Source organism: Coffea arabica, chromosome 7e (genome assembly GCF_036785885.1).
Source record: "Coffea arabica cultivar ET-39 chromosome 7e, Coffea Arabica ET-39 HiFi, whole genome shotgun sequence".
Taxonomy (NCBI): Eukaryota; Viridiplantae; Streptophyta; class Magnoliopsida; order Gentianales; family Rubiaceae; genus Coffea; species Coffea arabica.
Window position 1 is genome coordinate 18208558 of NC_092323.1, and position 19015 is coordinate 18227572.

General features: G+C 34.1%; 1 protein-coding gene and 1 pseudogene across 6 annotated transcripts; one reads left to right on the plus strand and one right to left on the minus strand.

Annotated features, from left to right (window-relative positions):
* Nucleotides 1-556: 556 nt before the first annotated feature.
* Nucleotides 557-8832, minus strand: LOC113700670 (norfluorocurarine oxidase-like; annotated as a pseudogene).
* Nucleotides 8204-17779, plus strand: LOC113700351 (E3 ubiquitin-protein ligase RGLG3-like). Of its 6 annotated transcripts, none has more exons than XM_072059068.1 (13): nt 8204-8375; nt 9225-11309; nt 11968-12224; nt 12431-12515; nt 12593-12733; nt 12822-12935; nt 14436-14533; nt 14627-14706; nt 14897-15002; nt 15606-15733; nt 15813-15942; nt 16023-16079; nt 17460-17779. In XM_072059068.1, the coding sequence occupies exons 2-13, from the start codon at nt 11291-11293 to the stop codon at nt 17541-17543; spliced, it is 1299 nt and encodes a 432-aa protein (XP_071915169.1). In that variant the 5' UTR covers nt 8204-8375; nt 9225-11290; the 3' UTR covers nt 17544-17779. The 6 variants fall into 6 exon arrangements, with proteins under 6 accessions (XP_071915169.1, XP_071915170.1, XP_071915173.1 ...); XM_072059069.1 differs by having other exon boundaries at nt 9241-11309; XM_072059072.1 differs by having other exon boundaries at nt 8205-8375; nt 9225-11390.
* The last annotated feature ends 1236 nt before the right edge of the window (nt 17780-19015 follow it).

The following is a 19015-nucleotide window of genomic DNA, read 5'->3' on the forward strand; positions in this document are numbered from 1 at the left end:
AATTTTTTTTTTTTTGAAGAAAAAAGACCAAATTACATCGCTCAAAGCTGGTATGAAGCTTAAATGTGAGGCCCTATTTTAACAATTTTCCTTTTGAAGCTACAAGATTCAAAATTTTAAAGTTGATGGAAATAATAGTTGCTTGTAACCCAAGGATTAAAACACAGTTCATATTTAGGCGTAAGCATATGGAAATGTTATTTAACATGTATGCAAGGCTGCAAGCTTACTTAGTACATCACCCATCCCACAAAGAGAGAGATTAAGAAAAATTGTGCAAAGGAACTTCCAATTTCCAAGGCCAAGCCAACTTACCTAGAGAGTTACATTTTTACTAGTACATTTTTTCTACTTTGAACTCTTAGAACACATGGTAAATCTCCTATAAAGTTCATACGTTATCACTGATCTACTAAATTGTCTATGGTGTAACATACAAAATTTTAAACCTTTTCTGACAAAATAACTATAGGCCCACCATTTGTATTGTGCCCCCTTAGGACAAGAACAGAAGTTAGAAGAACCCTTTTTACCAAGCCAATTAAGATTGGCAATACTAATCAGAGTTTAAAATCAGAACAACCAGCAGTGGAAGTTTTTGATGAATAGTGATACCATTGACTTCACACATGTCCAATTCCTCACGTTTAGCTCCATCAGGCAATTCAAAATCGAACTTGTGCACTAATTTTGCTAATGCAGGCTCATTGATAGCCAAAGCAAAAACTGATAACTGGGCAACCCCTTCTGCCAGCACCAAATGGAATCAATTTGAAGTTAAAACCTCGAAAATGACATCACTATTCAAGAATCTCTTTGGCTGAATCCCTCAGGATTATCCCAAAACGTTTGAATCTCTTCCAATTGCCAAGCATTCACGAGTACTTGTGTGCCTGCTGAACTATCATACCCCATTACTTTGGCATCTTGAGTTGATTCTCTGGCAAGTAGTAACGGAACAGGTGCATGAAGTCTTAGAACGTCCTTTATCACTGCTTTTAGGCATTGCATTTTGTCTAAATCATCTTCAGTGATTTCTGATTTTACATTTGCTTTCTGTCTTACCTCATTCTGCAACTGCATCAAGATTTTGGGATGCCTCGGGAGTTCAGCCATTGCCCACTCCATAATTGTATGTGTTGTGTCAGTTCCACCTTCAAACATGTCCTAATCAAGGAGACATAAGTGATTTAAGTCACAAAATTCAGAATATTAATGGCCTTATTACAGATCATCTCTTTAATTAGAGTTATATTATGCTGATTTATCATAACAAGCATATGAAAAAAATTGAAATTATCATACCAAACCATCAGCTAATCTAATGCTTAATTAATTAGCAATGTGTTCTTTTCAATCAACAATTCCTAGGTTGAAAGAAAAATATTACTCTTTTGAAAGTAAATCCAAGAAAAAATTGGACACTGAGAGGCAACCATGGAGATCAAGGGCTTCTGCAATTGCCACTGGTTATTAAACGGTCCAGTTTGTAATCTAGATTGGTCACATCAATTCAGTCTGATCTGTGCAATTTATTTCAAATTCGAAATCAAGTTGACCCTGTCCAGGCCATAAACTGTTCTGCCAATTGCACAGAAACCAAGTCCTGGCCAGAGAGTCTTACCAAAATGACAGCTTTGATAGAATCATGCTCAATGGCAAACAACTTTTCCCTCTGTATCTGAAGCAAAATGTCCAGAGAGTGTGAGCAGGTTGTCTCAGTAGTATTAGCAACAGCCTTGTTCCTGTGCTCTTCAATTACTCCCTCTATGAATTGATCAATCTGATTAACCACTCTTTTCACTCTAGCATCCAAACCATTGAAACGATTTAGCCATGCAAGCCAAGGAACATAGTCCCTTGTATACCCCTAATATCTGAATGAATTCTGCTAAAGTATCCTTAGCTTTCCTCCCATGTTCTCCATCACCATACTTCCTCCCCAGGGCAACCCTACAAACTACATCATTCGTAAGAGTTGCGAATAAGTCACTCAAGTTTATCAGGCAATTTGATGAAGAAGATAAGCATTCTTACTTGATCTTTCCAATCACAAGTGAAGTCTCTTCTTCTCGAACACGTCGAAATGATTGAACCATTTTGTTACTTAAAAGTTGATGCACAAGAATGCTTCTAAGTTGCCTCCAATACTCTCCATAAGGAGAAAATGCTACATCCTTGGAGCCATAGAAGAGTCTACGAGCTATACTTAATCTTTGCCTGTTTGAAAAAACTTGGTCATGGTTTTTCATGCTTTCTGAAGCTGCACTGGCTGAAGAGGCCACAAGGATTGGCTTGTTGCCAAAATGAAGCAGCATCACTGGACCATATTTCTTTGATAGAGATTGCATGGATCGGTGAGGAAGCAAGCCAAGTTGATGAAGATTTCCAACAACAGGGAGCATTGATGGAGATGGTGGCAGATTCTTTTGGGGTTTTGATGAAGAAGTGAACCATTTTATTAGGGAGATAAAGAATAGAACAAAAGGAATAAGAGAGATAATGGATACTATATTGTACTATTCTTGAATGGAAAAACATAACTAAGTTTTGGAATTGAATTCTGTCATGCTCTCAATTTATAGAATTGCTAGCTCCTTGAACTTTAGTTCATAGAGAATATTCTTGGTGCTAAACGATATGAATTGGCTTTCCCTGGTACCTTTTTGTGTTTTCTTGAATCATACTCGAAATGTTCAACCAGAATTAAAAAAAAAAAAACTAATGTTTTTATATCAGCTCTGATAATTAGTGATCCATTTCATGCATGTAGCAAAAGATCACTTGCAATTTTTCCCTTAATTTGATGAAATTTTCATATTAGTGTTGTCAAGTCCGGTTCCTATGTTCTAATTCATCGATAAACTGATAAAGTTGATGGAATTCAGTGCACAAAATCAATGTGCAGATTAGCTTGGTCCATGAATCTATGCCTTTGGTGCCCATCAAGAAAGTTATTCATAGCATTTGCTCTACCCTGTTAATATGGTCCATAAACTAGTCAGAAGAAAGGACATGTGATTTGATCATATTAATCACCCCACCTAATTGTTATATAATCTATGGGCCATTAAGAATTAACTCACCCAAAGAAAATCACTACAACCAACATTTTTCCATCCACTAGGCATAATAGGCAATAGAAAACCTATAGACACATTCCAATTTGTTTCTTCCCAATTTTTAATGAGTTTTTTTTTTTTGAATTATTAAAAGATACTGCAATAGGAGCATTATTAATTTCATTCCATGAAAGGCATACCTATATGGTTTTTATTCCATTATGTCAATTTTTTCTAAAGGAAAATTTTCTTAGATAAAGCAATATTGCTAAAATAAAACATTAAACTTAGGATTGCTTAAACAATCCCAAAAACCATTGACACTCTAATTTGATGATATATATCGTAGTCAGTGAACCTTTTATTAAAGCTATTTTGGCCATGAATCTAAATTCTTGAGTTCTAGAATTCCCTCTTTAACAATAGCATAGATACATAGATTTGCTATCCGTTCCTTACTCTGAGAGATACATTAATTCTAAGAGGAGGAGGGGAGGATTTAAACTTAAAGAGTTCTAATTCTTAAAATCCCAACCTTAATTATTAGACTAATAATTTTGCTTCTATTTCTTTCAAATGAACAAAAAATAATCCCTACTTCAATTACTAATAATAACTGGGTTTACCATTATCCGCAACTTCAAAAGTTGGGGACAATGGTGATTCTACAAATATATAACTACTTGAACAATGGGGACGATGGTTAGATTGGTAATAAGATAAGAGGAGTTGTAAGTAGAAGTTCTTGAATTCAAAACTTTCCGCTTATCCAAACAAAAAAAAATCACTCGAACAATGCATGTGTCAAATTTAACTAAGAAGCACGTGCACTAATATTATTGGATCAGCTCAATTTTCTATCGGCTTTAGTCTATGAAACCCATAAAAGCCCATTTGTAAAAGTACTCAGTAACTCCTATAGTAACTCAGTAATAGGCTTACTTAGTAAAAACCTCACAAACTCTCCACTATAGACAGCCAAATTATAATGTCAGTTAATTCATTCCATATTCTCCTTGTACAATTTATCACATTTATTTTTGGGTAAATTATAAATAACCTCCTTGTAGTTTTAGTTATTGTCACATGATATCCCTAATATTTCAAAATATTCACTTTACCCCCTATAATTTTATATAAAGTGGAAACTTAACAAAAAATACCCTATGTAACATCGTTACCAATTGTACTCTAACTTAAATGATAGATCAAATGATGGCTTAACCGCCTTGTATAAAACCATAGGGGGATTATGTGAAAAAAATATAAAAACTATAGGAGATAAAGTGGATATTTATACAAACTATACGAGAGTTAAGTGAATATTGCGATTTCATCACACGTACTTTTGGAATGTGTCTAGTATAATCGTTGTCACTGATTGTGCATCCCATGTATTTTTCATTGTACATAAAATCATAGGGAGGTTCTCTTGTAATCATCGAGGTCCTCTTGTAATATTATATTGCATAATTTTAAAGTAGCTAGCCTATAGTGCCTAACAAAATTCATTGTGCTCTCTCTTATCTTTTTCGCCAAATTAGATTTTGGCAAATGAAAAAAAAAATCATTTTTAGTTCTTAAAATTTGGGATTGGACTAAAGTAGTTATCAATGTTTTAACCACAACAAAAATAGTCCCTAAAGTATTTAAATTTGATCGGATTAGTTCCTAATGTTTTGAACTAAAAAAATGTAGTTCCCAAAGTATATTAATTGACCAAATTAGTCCCTAACATTTTATAAAATCTAAAAAAATTATTTATGTAATACAAGATAAAAATTATAGAAATTAATAAAAACTCATGAGAATTCTACAAAGACTATGAAAGAATTACAAAAACAAATCATAAAAGCTCTCAAAAATATATAAAAAAAGCTTAAAGTAATCTAAAAATCCAATTTAATACCCGAATTAAGCATGTGATTATGCATGTGCTCTGTTTATTTATTTTATGTACTTTCTTCAATAAAATAAATATAGTATTATAATTTGTACATGCACTTTTGTATACGTTTGTGTACAAATATAAACTGTCATATCTATCAAGTGTCTTCATTTCGTCAAAAATCCCTACCTTAAACTTAGTTTATATTTTTCAAAGTTTTTAAGATTTTGTGATTTTTCTAGAATTTCTCCACAACTTTTATGGCATTTTTATTTTTTGTATTTTGTTATATTTTTATAGATATACAAGCATTAGGAACCAATTTGGTCATTATATCTTAGAGCCTGTGTTTGTTTAGACGATATATTAGAGATTAATTTGGTCAACAATGAATACTATACAAATTTTTTTTTTTGGCTGGGAAAATGAGGACTGATTTAGTTAACTCCTAAACGTTGAGGACCAAATGTGCATTTTTCCCTTCGACAGATTTTAGTGATTGTGTATTGGTGTTCATAACTAAAAACATTAGATATCAGTTTTGTTTTTGTGGTAAACTTGTAAGACCAATTTGGTCACAATTAGAAGTATTAAAAATTAGATTTATATGGGAGGGGATGGGGCTGGATGGTAAGATGGAATGGATTGCAGGTAGGAGGTCATGAGTTCAAAGTTTTCACTTATTGAGAGAGAGAGAGAGATTAGATTTATACAGCTAGAACTTTGGGAACCAAAACGACAATATGGCTAAGTTTGGTAGTTGGAGATTTGGAAAGGAAAGAAAAGAGAGTGAGAGAAAGTGAGTTTTAAGTACATTGAAGTTTCCTTAATATAGAAAAGAAGAAAAAAAAGTTAAGCGATTTGTCTATAGTTTTTTTTTTTATATAAGAAAAAAGTTTGAGTGGATTCAGTTTTGGTCATTATCACAGGTCAGGGCATGCCCTTGGACTGATCACTTACAGGAGTTCTTACAAATCACTTACTAATACATTTCTCATATTGGTAGTGAAATTCGAATACACAACTTTTTATGAGAGAGTGATCTGCTCGTATAAACTGAATCAACTTGTGTTGATGATTTGTTTATAGTGCTACCACAATTTATAAAAGTTTCTCGTTCGACCTAGGGAACAAAATAATAGTCTTGCTGGGAGCTTGCTAAATATTTATAAAATACCCATTTTGTCCATAAAAGTTTGATTAACAAAATTTTGTGGACTTGTATTTAGAAATTATTTCATTTCTTCTAAACTCCCAAATAAAATTAGAATTTCTTTTCTTCTTACTCTCATTTCTTTTCTTTTAAAAATTATTTCATTTCTTTTCTCAACGTCCAAATAAAATTAGAATTTCTTTTCTTCTTTTCTCTCATATCTTAAGATTTCTCTTTTCATTTAACAATTATTTGAGAAGGTGTGATGAAGGTACACAACGTGGTAGTACCCTGTGATACATTACCAAAACATATTCTTCAAATAAGTAAAAAGGCTCAGAACACCTTGCCCTCCTGAATTTAGTGGGTAGCCACACTTTACCCCCTTCAACCTTAAATATATATACTTTACTTGCATCAAGATTAGTCAAAGTAAGAAATATAATAAAAAAAAAAGTGAGTGCAATGATATTATTGCACTTTTATTTATGAAATTATCGATAACTTAATATTATTTGCTTTCATTGTTAAAAAATATACATCTTCTCTATCGTATCAACTATATAACAATCTCTGAAAAAAGCTTTAAAAAAAGTTTATATTTAGTTCATATCCTTAAAACTTTTCCTGTCCGATTAATATTCGCTTTTGTTATATGTTTTGTTCATTTATTAGACTTTAAGTCAAATAAAAAGAATAAAATAACACAATACTAAAATAAACATAATTACTATTTTTTTAAAAAGGGGCAACACTAAACTTGTTTTTAGCTTAAAAAGTAGTTTTTTATTATTTTAGTTTCCATGAACTTTTAGACTAATACTATTTTCATTTTTTATTGATATATTTATAGTTTACTATTATTGCCTTTTCTTTTATTAAAATAAAATTTGATTTAATCTCTATTTTTCTTCTCTTAGTTTAGAAATAAGGCATATTAGCCATTTTTAGCAAATTTAATTAAGAATTTAATATTGGACTAATTTAATAAATAAAAATGACAATAATATTAACCTAAAAATTTTAAATAAATTAAAATAATAAAAAAACTACTTTAAAAAATGAGTTTAGTATTACCTTTTTTTTGAAAGTTTGGCAATTATATTTATTTTTAGTATTATGTTATTTATCTATTTTGTTTGAATTAAAGTCTAATAAATTGAATAAATCATATATAATAGTGAACATTAATCTAACGAAAAAATGTTCATGGATATAAACTAAATATTAGTTGTCTTTAACTTTTTGTAGTTTGATATTTTCGTATAGTTGATATGATAGAGAAGTTGTAAATCTTTAAGTAATGAAAGGAAATGGTACTAAGTTATAGATAAGTTCATGAAATAAAAGAATAATAATATGTCATTGCACTCATCTTTTTTATATTTTTAACTTTGACTAGTGGATAAAATGTATATATTTAAGATTAACGTGGGTAAAATGTGACTATCCCCTTAGTTCAGGAGGGCAAAGTGTAAATTGAATTCTGGTAAGTATTAGATTTAGAAAACTCATACTGTTTTGTTGAATTGGTAGGACGTGACTGGCAATGTTTCGTCATAGCTCAATACAATGTGTTGCGGTGCATTCAAAATCAGACTCCACTGGCCAGTTTTCTCGAAATCCGATCAAGAATCGATTGAATCAGTAAAAGTCGGACCATTGAACCGATTTCTATCATTTTTTTTAATTTTTTTTTTCCTTAGTATCAAATGCTATCCAAATTATTTAACATCAAAATCAAAAATAAAAAAAATTAAATCTTAGGTACTGTCAAGAATCAATTGAACCAGTAATAGTCAAACCATTGAACCGATTTCTATTATTTTTTTCCTCTTTTCTTTAAATATCAAATTCTATCCAAATTATCTAACATCAAAATGAAAAGCCAAAATGAATAAATCTTTGGTCCAAACGGTCGAACCGGTTAAACTACGAGCACCTCTGGTTCACTAACCTGGCCGGATTTAAAAACATAACCACGTGCGGTGCGGTACCTTGTAAGTCTAACGTGGAAGGGAAGGTCAATCCAAGCACGTATTGTCAACCGGTACGCCTGATTATATTATATTAATAAAAAAGAATAGATGACCGAAAAGTACCCAAGATTGGAAGACAGCAAAAAATGAACAAAATGTCCAACACCTTAGCAGTTTAGCAGCGGCAGAAGCAGCATCTTTTGGTATCTGCATTTGCAGGAAGTCAGAATAAAGTGCAAACGAAAAGCCCAGAAAAAGGCCTGACCAACCAACAAGGCAGTCTTAGATTCTTGGTATTATTATCTATCTCATCATCTACTTCAAAAGGTCCTTTTATTACAGTTTGCTTCTCTCTCTCTCTCTGATTTTCTGTTTATCTCTTCATTCATAGCAAGTACAAGTAGAATGATAGTTCATGTGTGCAAGGATACTTTGTGTTTCTTGATAAATGTTTTTTCTTTGAGAAATGGATTTTTTTTGTGGGGATTCTTTGAATTGTTGGATAAACTTAACTTAGATTACCTAGTCTCTGAATATAAAGAACAGAAAATTGTTAGTCATGTTGATAAGTTAAAAGTGGAGAAATTTGCAATTCTCAGCTGGAATTCGTATAGAATCATAATAGACAGTCAAGTACATACTCTCAGGATTGTCAGCTCTGGACATACTTGTTGGGAGAGTATTAGGAGGCGAACAGCAAGGCGGTGGTGGAGGCCTTGAGTTGAAGATCTTTAAATTTTGTGTGTCCATTGCAGGTTTGACATGTTTGTTGGGTTAAACAGTATTGTAACAAGGCTGCATCATGGGTTTTGCCCTGCTTGCTATATCAATGAATGATAAGCGAGTCCGGCAGTAGTCCTCCTCATGTTTGGTCAGTCTTGATGGCTGATATTTTAGGTAACTGGTAACATCTCTCCTTTTCTATTGAAAACAAGAAAAGCATTATGCTTCTTCATCAAATAAATAGGTTGAATTAAATGGAGAGAGGAGAGAGATAATCAAAAGAAGAAACAATATTGGCTGGAGCCTGGAATTTATATATGTAAGTATGTATGTATATATGTTTGTAGCGGAAATTCACAACATAAATAATATGCAAAATGGGGACGATGGAGGATTGTATCTACTAATACTCTATTTAGTTTGTTGTGTGGACAGCTTCATGGAAATGGTGGAAAAGTGCAAGCAGAGTCCAACCTTATGGAAGAGAGAAAAAGTTGAAACTCTAGGTTTGAGGTTTGGAGGAACATGCAAACTGCCAAAATGTGATTAGTCTCCTGAATCTTTAGCTTTTCAGCTGGTCTTGATGCAAATGTTGTTGATCTCATTGGAAAAAAGCAATGCTGGAAGGATTGATTATAGGTCCAGGAACTAGCAGATGTTGGAAGACTTGTACTTTGTCTACATAGATTGGAATTGGTGTAATTAAGAGGATGGGTTGGTTTGAAAGGGGCATAAAACAAACGAATTCTTGGACAATTTATTCCCATAATGCAAGATATGGAAAAATTCTGCCTCCCAAATAGATGGCATCCTTTTCTTGGAACCTTTGTTGAAGATTTGTATGGATATTGGTGCTTATGGGAACATGATAGATTGGCCTCAAGCAATCTTTAGTTACATTGTCGTACAGCACAATCTGGCCTGGTTCTGCTTACCGGAGTGGTTGGCTTTATTCTGGCTAATTATAGGACTTCTTGTCTGACTTGAAGTGTGTGATATTGGAATAAGAAGGGGTTTGATGCTTTAGGCGCTGCCCTTCAGTGCTTGATATGGATTTTATGCTTTAAACGATTGGAAGGGCTTATGAGGGGAGAGGAATTAATGATCAGTTGAACACAATTTTTGTGACACTTGATGTTCTCAACAGATATCATTAGTCTCATATATAATCTTTTGTCAAACTCTTGGATTCTGTTGTGTAAAGGCAGATCAGTTTGTAGCTTTGCATGCATTGCTCCAGTGATAATTTAAGCATTTGCAATTAGGAAAATTAATAGAATGAACAAGATGGATTTGCATGTTTAGACTGAGTTGGAACTTTCACATGATTTTTATGCTTCAAAGGGAAAAAGTGTTAGAAGTTGGATTTTTTTTTCTTTGTTAATCTCCATAATGTGTGCTTTATCTTTGGCTTAGTCCTAATTGTTGCATTTATCCTTTTCAGTTACTGTTAACCAGTTCTTTGCAAAAATGTGACTAAGAAATTAAGTATAGGAAGCAATTACTGACTAGAAAATTTTCAATAGGAACTATTCTCTGAGGGAATGCTGTACAGATCATGAGGTTGTTACAGTTTATCATACAAGAGTGTCTAATCTAAATGATGTATACAGTCTTTCTCACTTCTCTTCACCATACTATGAACTTCTGCTCTTAAATTTGGGAGCTATTAAAGTGTTTTTGGTGCATAGTTATGTTAATTGTTGGTTTCTGAGTATTTTGATCCTAATTTCGGCTCTTTTTTTTTTTTTTTTCTTTTCTGTGTGAAGCCTGACCTCATCGCTAGACTTGCTAGTGTAGTATGCAAAAATACTTTTTTGCTATAGTGGCCTACTGCCTACTGCTAAAAGAAGATTTCTTCACAATATTCTTGATGCTTATAATGGGTTAGAATCATGATTTGACCTTACATCCAGAAGTGAAAATGGTGAAATGAGCATGTATTTTCCAATGTGTTATGCAGCAGTAGTGGAAAAGGGAATACTCTCTTTGGTTCTTAAGGAACCATCCTGATTCATTTAAGTTAGTCCTTTGCTAAAGTAATTATTCAGCTATGAACATGTAGGGCATTAACAGCTGCATGATGGCTGACAAAAGTATTTTTTCATTAGTCTTACATGCCGAAGAGGTAGTTCAAAATTACAAGTCACCACAAACAGATTGGTTGGAGAAATAAATCTTTCATGCAAGGAAAGTTAGGAACCAGTCAATTATAGGACCAAAATCTTGATGTGCCTTGTTTTCTAGACCTCCAGTCCACAAGAACCCTAGATCCCGTGGGAGGGAGGATGGCTCTCATGTTTCAGAAGTGGGATGCTGCGGGATACATTTCATATGGTGATGCACAGGGCCTTGGGTAATGAGGTAATATGTGTGCTCTGGCTGGTCCAGGAGGCAATAGTTGATGAAAGTGCTTATGCTTTGGACAGACCACGAGGCAATTGATGGCAACTAGTAGGTCGTGGTCGGTGGCTGGAAGATCCAGATGCCTGTGTTCTGCTATTGTAAGATTTAGGTTGCCCAGGCATGTATTGCCATTGTTGTGGGGTTTGTTAGATCATTGTGTTCCAGCAGTGGGAGCACAGGTAGACCATATAAGCATGACATGATCTCATGGAGTGCATGATGTATGATGCATCACTCATAATAGAAGTCATGCTATGAATAGGATGATTAAATGTGCATGCTAACGTGTATGATATGCATTATGGCATGAGCCTATTATAAATGGTGTTCACACTAATGATTACTGTCCCCCGGTCAAGAATCCACATAGATTGAGACCTACAAAATCTTTGATCATTGCTCCTGTTGCTTCTGAACACCTAGAGGGGCACACTGCACCATCCAAGTGACCATTTTCTAGTGATATGTAGGACACATATTTGAGAAAATTGTATCCCTAATTTGCCACACACGTACAGAACAGTCAGTGTTATTTGCTTGAAGAGTTCTTATATGAGATGAAGATTGACACAATAGTACGACTGTGGAATAAGGATTTGGCCAGTACAGTAATGAGCAACCCAGTCTACCAACTTGAAGAATCTGTGGTGTCCAGTTCATCAGTGCTGCCATATTCTTGAAGCCTTTATCTTCTTTTCTCGTTTATACTCTTTTAAAGCATTGTCAAAACTGAGACTGTTTAATGCTGTTATGCAGTAAAAATTTTGTTGATGGGAAATACAGAATCAACTTCTGGTGACACATCTCGAGACTTTCCACATGAAGCCTCCGGATATGCTGGAAATCCAGTTGATCCTAGTTATCAACACCAACATCCAATCTATGCTGGAAATCCAGTGGACACTAAATATCAGCAGCAGCCACCAGCATCTGCAACAAGTTCATTGAACAGTAACAACCAGAGGAAGCATCGACCAACCTATATAGCTGATAACTTCAATTCACTAGAAGAGGTATTTAATTCTTGTAGGTAATCATACCTTAACCATAGTTTTTTTCTCATTATGTGTTCCTTCAGTGATATGACCTACTACAATTTTCATTTGCTCAATGTTGGATATTTACTTCATGACTTTTCAGTTGTTTGTGAATTGGAAAATGAAATTGTAATAGAGCTTCTATATCAAACCTGAGACAAAGTGAATGTTTTTGTTCCCAGGTGGTTACTGCATTAAGAGAAGAAGGCCTCGAATCATCAAATTTAATTCTGGGAATTGATTTTACACAGAGTAATGAGTGGACAGGTACTTTGATGCAAAATCTGTTCTGTAACTTCCACCTTAGATTAGTAGAAAGGCATATGACAATTTGTTGTTTCTAGGAAAGTATTCATTCAACAGGAGAAGCCTTCATGCAATGGGCACTACACCTAATCCATATCAGCAAGCTATCTCCATCATTGGGCGGACATTATCACCTTTTGATGAAGATAATTTGATACCTTGTATCGGATTTGGGGATGGTTAGTTTTCAGTAATTTTGCTTGTTAACTTGATATCAGAATCGTCTTTTTTGGGCGGAAATGTCATACTGGTTCTTTTATTTCGTAGCATCCACACATGATCAGCATGTGTTCAGCTTTTACCCTGACCATCGACCTTGCCACGGATTTGAAGAAGCTCTTGCAAGATATAAAGAGATTGTGCCTCACCTAAAGTTATCAGGTTTGATGACTAGAGTGCATCATTTTGCACAATGTTTATGCACATTGTTGAAAAATGCATTTGATGATAATATGATTACTATAATCCTGGATGCTTTTATTCAACAGCATTTTATGATTATGATCATGCATGAATGAAGAACGAATAGGACTGAAATCATTAACTATGGTACAAATATGTTTTCCAAACCTTATTGTGGAATCAATTAAATCAACTCCCTCCTGAAATTAAACTAGTAGGAACATGATTCCTATTAAACCAGCAATTCTACAAGGCCCTAGTAATATCTAAGTTTGATATTTTTTAATGCATGAAGGAAAAGCATGACATTTGAATCCTCAGAAGGAAGCCATGATGCGATAAAAGGTATTAGTATTACATTTGATGTCCTAATTGATTGGGGGTCCCACCTAGAAAGATTTCTTAATCCCATCCCATATATCCCCCTTCACCACCCCCACTTTAAGAAAAAGAAAAATGGAAAATCAGAACAGAAAATAAGGGAAAAGTTACTGTGCAACCTATTTTACTAGAATTTCTCAGACCCTAGTGGATTTGGAATCAGATTGCATGATTTAAAACATGGTTCATTGGCAATTAGGAATGCTTATTTTGGTGTTCTGAAGTTCAAAACTTATGCATGTAGAATATATTTTTGTTTGTTGCTGCACCCAATGATTGCATCTAAACCATGGCAGTGAAAAAACTCCTACATATTGAATCGTTTCTCCAGAATGATGTACAAAAATACTCCTTTTTGTTGAAAAGTTTTAATGAAACTTTCCTGTACGCTGAACTTTCTTCCCTCTAAATATCCTAATGAAGCCTAGCCCTAACATTTGCCATTTCTAAGTTTCCTAAAGAAACCTAGCCCTAGTGTTTTGCATTTTGTGTAACTAGCATTCTATGGTCCCTATGTCATTCTGTGGTCCAGAACAATCCAATCTAGGTTGACTACTGCAGAAACCAACTGATCCATTTGATTTAACAGGACCTTTATACATATTTGAACAATATTTTCCTAAGGCTATTTTCAGAATCATCATGTTCTCTTTTCGGTATAAAGTGAATCGCGTCATTCCCACAATCTAAGAGGATTATAGTAGTGTGTTAAGTGCACCTTGCAGAAAAAGATTGTGCTACTTCATTCATTTGGTCTTTACCTTTTCTTTCAACTTTTCTGTTTTCCATCTTTTGCCTTTTATGGGAAAAATGTTTGAATGCCATTGCAATAATCATTAAAGACAAATAACTAATGCACATCTTTCACTACATATCTCTGGTACCTTCCTCTTTCTATGTAAGGTTATCAGTTTTCTGCTGTGAGTTATTAATAGTGCACTTAAACTGCAAAAATGTTGCAGAATAATTATCTACCACAAAATGAGGCTTGTAAACCAATGAATTGGAAACCGAGTTTCTAACATCTCTCTATCTGCATGTCTGATATAGTTAACTTTTGATTCTTTTCCTAGCCTTACTGATGCATGCAAATTATAGGTCCAACATCCTTTGCACCAATAATTGATTCTGCAGTTGATATTGTAGAGAGAAGCAATGGGCAATATCATGTCCTTGTAATTATTGCTGATGGACAGGTTCAATTGTTGTACTTTGATGAACTTTATAAGCTTTTATTGACTCTCCTGCGTGACCTTTTCTTGTCCTTTATTGTTTGCATATATTATTAGGTTACTAGGAGTTCCAATACACCACATGGAAGGTTTAGTCGACAAGAGCAGGCAACTATTAATTCTATAGTTGCTGCAAGGTAATACCGTGGACTTGGAAATCCCCTATTTGTTCTTTGGAGTTCACTAATTTAATACTTAATGCAAAGTGAATATTCTCTTTCAATTGTTCTTGTTGGTGTTGGGGATGGACCCTGGGAAGAAATGCTACAATTTGATGACAACATTCTCCAAATATTTTGAATTTACTAACATAATATGAATGCACAGTGAATATCCTCTTTCAATCATTCTTGTTGGTGTCGGGGATGGACCTTGGGATGAAATGCAACAATTTGATGACAACATTCCTCAACGTGCTTTTGACAATTTTCAGGTACTTGCTAACAAAATCAAATTTATTTTGTGCTTAACATTAACATACTCCAGGCAACTGTATACTTGATAGTCCACATTGTAGATTTTTGCATGATTAACTTATCTACAGTTGCAGTTGACTCAACCTGTCTCACGTATTATTTGGTGTCAAATAAAATTCTGGTCTTTCTTTCATTTTATCCTTTGCTGTCCATTGTTGTAAGGGTAGAGCAACATAGTCTCTTTTCCTTAGTGCAATACAGTTTTGCCCTTCCTCTGCTTGTAATTAACATAAGCTTAGCACATGCTAGTTGTTTCATTTAACGGTTATAAAAATTTATGTCAACGTGCACGGAGTTTCCATTAGGTCTTTGGAATGTAAAGCTTCAGGTTTTTGCTTCTGTAGAATTTTATGTTCATCTCAGTATCTTCTCTCTTCCCTCTTCACCCTTTAAACACCCAACTGAAAAAAAAAAGGGAATAAAAGAACAAAAGAGGAAGTGCTGATCCATGTACAGTAGATGAAATTTTGTGTGGATAAAAAATTTTATTGCTAAATTCAAGAAAAGTGAAATTTTTAGAATTAGATGTTTGTTTAATCTTTACTTATGCTATCCTTCAGTTTGTGAACTTCACAAAAATCATGTCCGAGCACACCAATATGGCAAAAAGAGAGGCATCATTTGCATTAGCTGCTCTGATGGAAATTCCTTTCCAATACAGAGCTGCCCTAAGCCTACCATTCAATGAGTAAGACCAAGTTAATTATTGTGCTTACTATTTGTTCAAGAATTTATTGGAATCTCAATCTGTATAGCTTTTCTCGTAGAAATTCTGGAGGTCCCAGAAGTAGGGTACTCCCTCCTCCACGTGAAGTTATAGATCATGATAATTCTTTAAAATCATCCCCACATGTGACAAGCTTTGAACCAGTTGACCATGGACCTCCAGCAGATCAAGTAACTTCTTTAACTATTCCTGCATGGACTCGTCTATGCTTGATATGCTCTGATATATACTCAATTTATATTTTTACAAGGTTTGCCCAATATGCTTGACAAATCCGAAGGATATGGCTTTTGGATGTGGACATCTGGTAGGTATCTTAATCAATTATCAACTAGTATTAGCATGAGAATGTAGTCTATGATTTGAACCAACAGTTTTTAGTGTCCTTGGGAAATGTCGATAAGCAGAGAATGAGGTTTCTTGTACATTAGAGATGATGAACTCAACATGTATTATGTTAAGCCATGACAAATTTTTCTTCTACAATTTTGTAATTCTATACTAATTAATATGTAAGTTTGCCAAAATATGACTCTGCACTCTATCCTTTGTTATCCTATATCTACACATATCTCCCTTTCTTGTCACTCCACCCGAATCTTTCCTCTTTTTTGTTATTCCTGTTCTTTCTTTTCTCTTTATGCATTTCTGACACTAAAACTAATCAATCTTGTGAGTTATTTTTTTAGACTTTGCAACAGCTAGTCTCTCTTCCCGCACACACACACCCCCCCCCCTCTCTCTCTCTCTCATTTTTACACACTTAATTCGCATCAAATTGATTTCACAAAAGACTAAAAGCTAAAATTTATGGTTGTAAATGGTGTTATTAAAATCACCTTTTATTAGAAATATTACCAGCAAGCTTTCATTCATTGGGAAACCTTTTTTTTTTTTTTTTGGCCTTGGCCTACTTGCTCACCTTGTTATTGGTGGTTCCTATATTCTTCGACAATTCTATTGTAAGTTTACATCTGTTGTATTTCATGATTTTCTTGTATCCTATTCAGTTGAGAATCTAGTTTGCAAATAGCCAGCATACCCCTGTGACTTCCTTCAACAGTGGTTGATATTTACTTGTCCCTTCTCTCACTCAATTATATCCTTGGAAAAACATGCTTGGTCACAATGCTAGAGTTGTATTCTGTCTTGATGATTTCCAAATCTTTGATTTTTATTAACATAAAAATTTTCAAAATTTGAGGTTTGACTTTTGTCTAATTGGGGCGAGAATAAATGTAGGTTGTAAGTGGATCATCAAGGGTAAATCTACAAAAAGGACTAGTGCGAACATATTTTAGAGGACGTTTTTATTTGTTTAGTTTCCCTTAGTTAGTTGCAATTGCTAGGATTATTGTTCTTGTTTCTTTGAAACTTAATTGCTCTTTTGCCTCCCTGCTTGGTAGGTTTACGTGATCAAATCTGATATAGCTAAATGTGTTCCTCTTTTTTCTTCTTTCTTTTCTTATTTTGTGGAACTATCTATGGGCAATGATTTCAGTCAAGGTGAAAAATCTATTTGAAATGTGTTACTATAGTATGTTAAGATGAGATCCATGCCAGTGATCTGAATGACCATCACATTATCATTGTTCATACACCCTCCCCAAACCCCCTTCTCCCTCCACCCCCAACCCCCAAAATTTCCTACTCTGCATCTCATTTTGTGCTTTGAAACCTTTAACAGACATGCAAGGATTGTGGCATCACCATATCGACGTGCCCCTTGTGCCGGGAGCCCATCAAAACTCGCATAAGACTCTATGGTTGATCATGAAATTCATCTGGCAAACATTTGAAGGTCTGCAGTAGTTGTACAATACATGAAGGTCACAGGAAACAAGATTGTTGTACTCTGTTCCAAGCCACTAAATCTTTCGAGGACGAAGGCATTAGATTTCATGTTGTGTAACTTTGTAACCTGCATGTAACATAGTTGTGAATTAGTTTCCTCTTACGATTGTTTTATTTCAGTAATGGCTGAGCAATATGTACAGTTGATTCCAAGGAAGTGTCTCAGAATTTTTATTTTTATTTTTTTGACTTTACCTATTATCATCTCCTACATTGCATTTTCCGTTTTTTGTGTTTTCTATCGTATTCTTCTATGGTTTTTTTTTTTTTTTTTCTGTTCCCCCCGGAAGGGGTCACCAAGAAGAAGCTAAAAATATTCTTTCAGCCTATAAAAGTTTGGAATTTAAAGGAGGGCCGCCAGAGATTTTGGAACCAAATGAAGTCACTCTGGTTTGTTATTGTTCTAGGATTAATCAAACATATTGGCCATGAGGCGGAAATAAATTCAGAAGTGTTAGCCTATCCTTTAGAAGTTGGGGAGGATGATTTTCCTAAACAAATCCATTTTTCACAGCTCTCAATTGAATTGGCAAGAGCTCAAGATTGAATCTCCTATCCAAAAACGATCATTGACTTGGATTGAACAACAGTCAAGGTTGATTCTCTCATCTCTAGTATAAGAATAGTAGAGATTGAAAATCTCACCTCCAGTTGTCACTAGAAAAGGGAAAGAAAAGAAAAAAGAAACTATAATGAAAATTAAAAGAAAATAAACTGAAGTTCATAGACTGCAAGAGCATTAGGTTCAAGAACATCTTTGGGTTAGGTCCTCGCAGAGTGCTTGCTTAGACCATTATTCAAGAATTCCCTATTTCCGGATCATCTGGTTGCGGTATCAAAATAGTCTAAATTTTGGTTCTTGTAAATGCCTTTTATTCCAGAATCAGAACAATAGTCTAAATTTTAAAGCTTCTACTCCTAACCAGATGATCCAGCAAAAAATTTAGACTATTATGAGTTTATTTTGATTGGAGTTTTAAAGATTGATAGCGTAATAAATATTGAATGCAAATTTCAGAACTTTTATTAAGCATAAAAATACAAGAGAATGGCATAATGAAGGATAAACACTTAGAACATTTGCTTTTACAAACACCCGATGCCCTTTCCTTCTCATCTTGAAGGTTATGTATAGCTATCAGAATATTACACTTGAATTTTATTTGTAAACCTGCACTTGCATTTGAAGTTCATTTGAATTTGTATGTCGATACTCTTATCTTCTTTTGATTGGTACTTTGGAGATTGCATTTTATTTTCTTTTGAAACTGGCCGACACCTTTTATTTAGACGTCATTTGGGTCTTATGTGCATGGCCCACCAAACGGATCAAAAATGGAATTCGATGAGAAACCTGCTAACTCATCTATATTCTTTTGTTGATTTTGT

Bases quoted from the DNA above. Each gene is read 5' to 3' on its own strand.
- LOC113700351 (XM_072059067.1), top strand. From the start codon at position 8,916: ATGATAAGCGAGTCCGGCAGTAGTCCTCCTCATGTTTGGTCAGTCTTG. The intron at 14,707-14,896 runs GTAATACCGTGG...ATGAATGCACAG, and splicing joins AATTCTATAGTTGCTGCAAG to TGAATATCCTCTTTCAATCA. The intron at 16,080-17,459 runs GTAGGTATCTTA...AACCTTTAACAG, and splicing joins CTTTTGGATGTGGACATCTG to ACATGCAAGGATTGTGGCAT.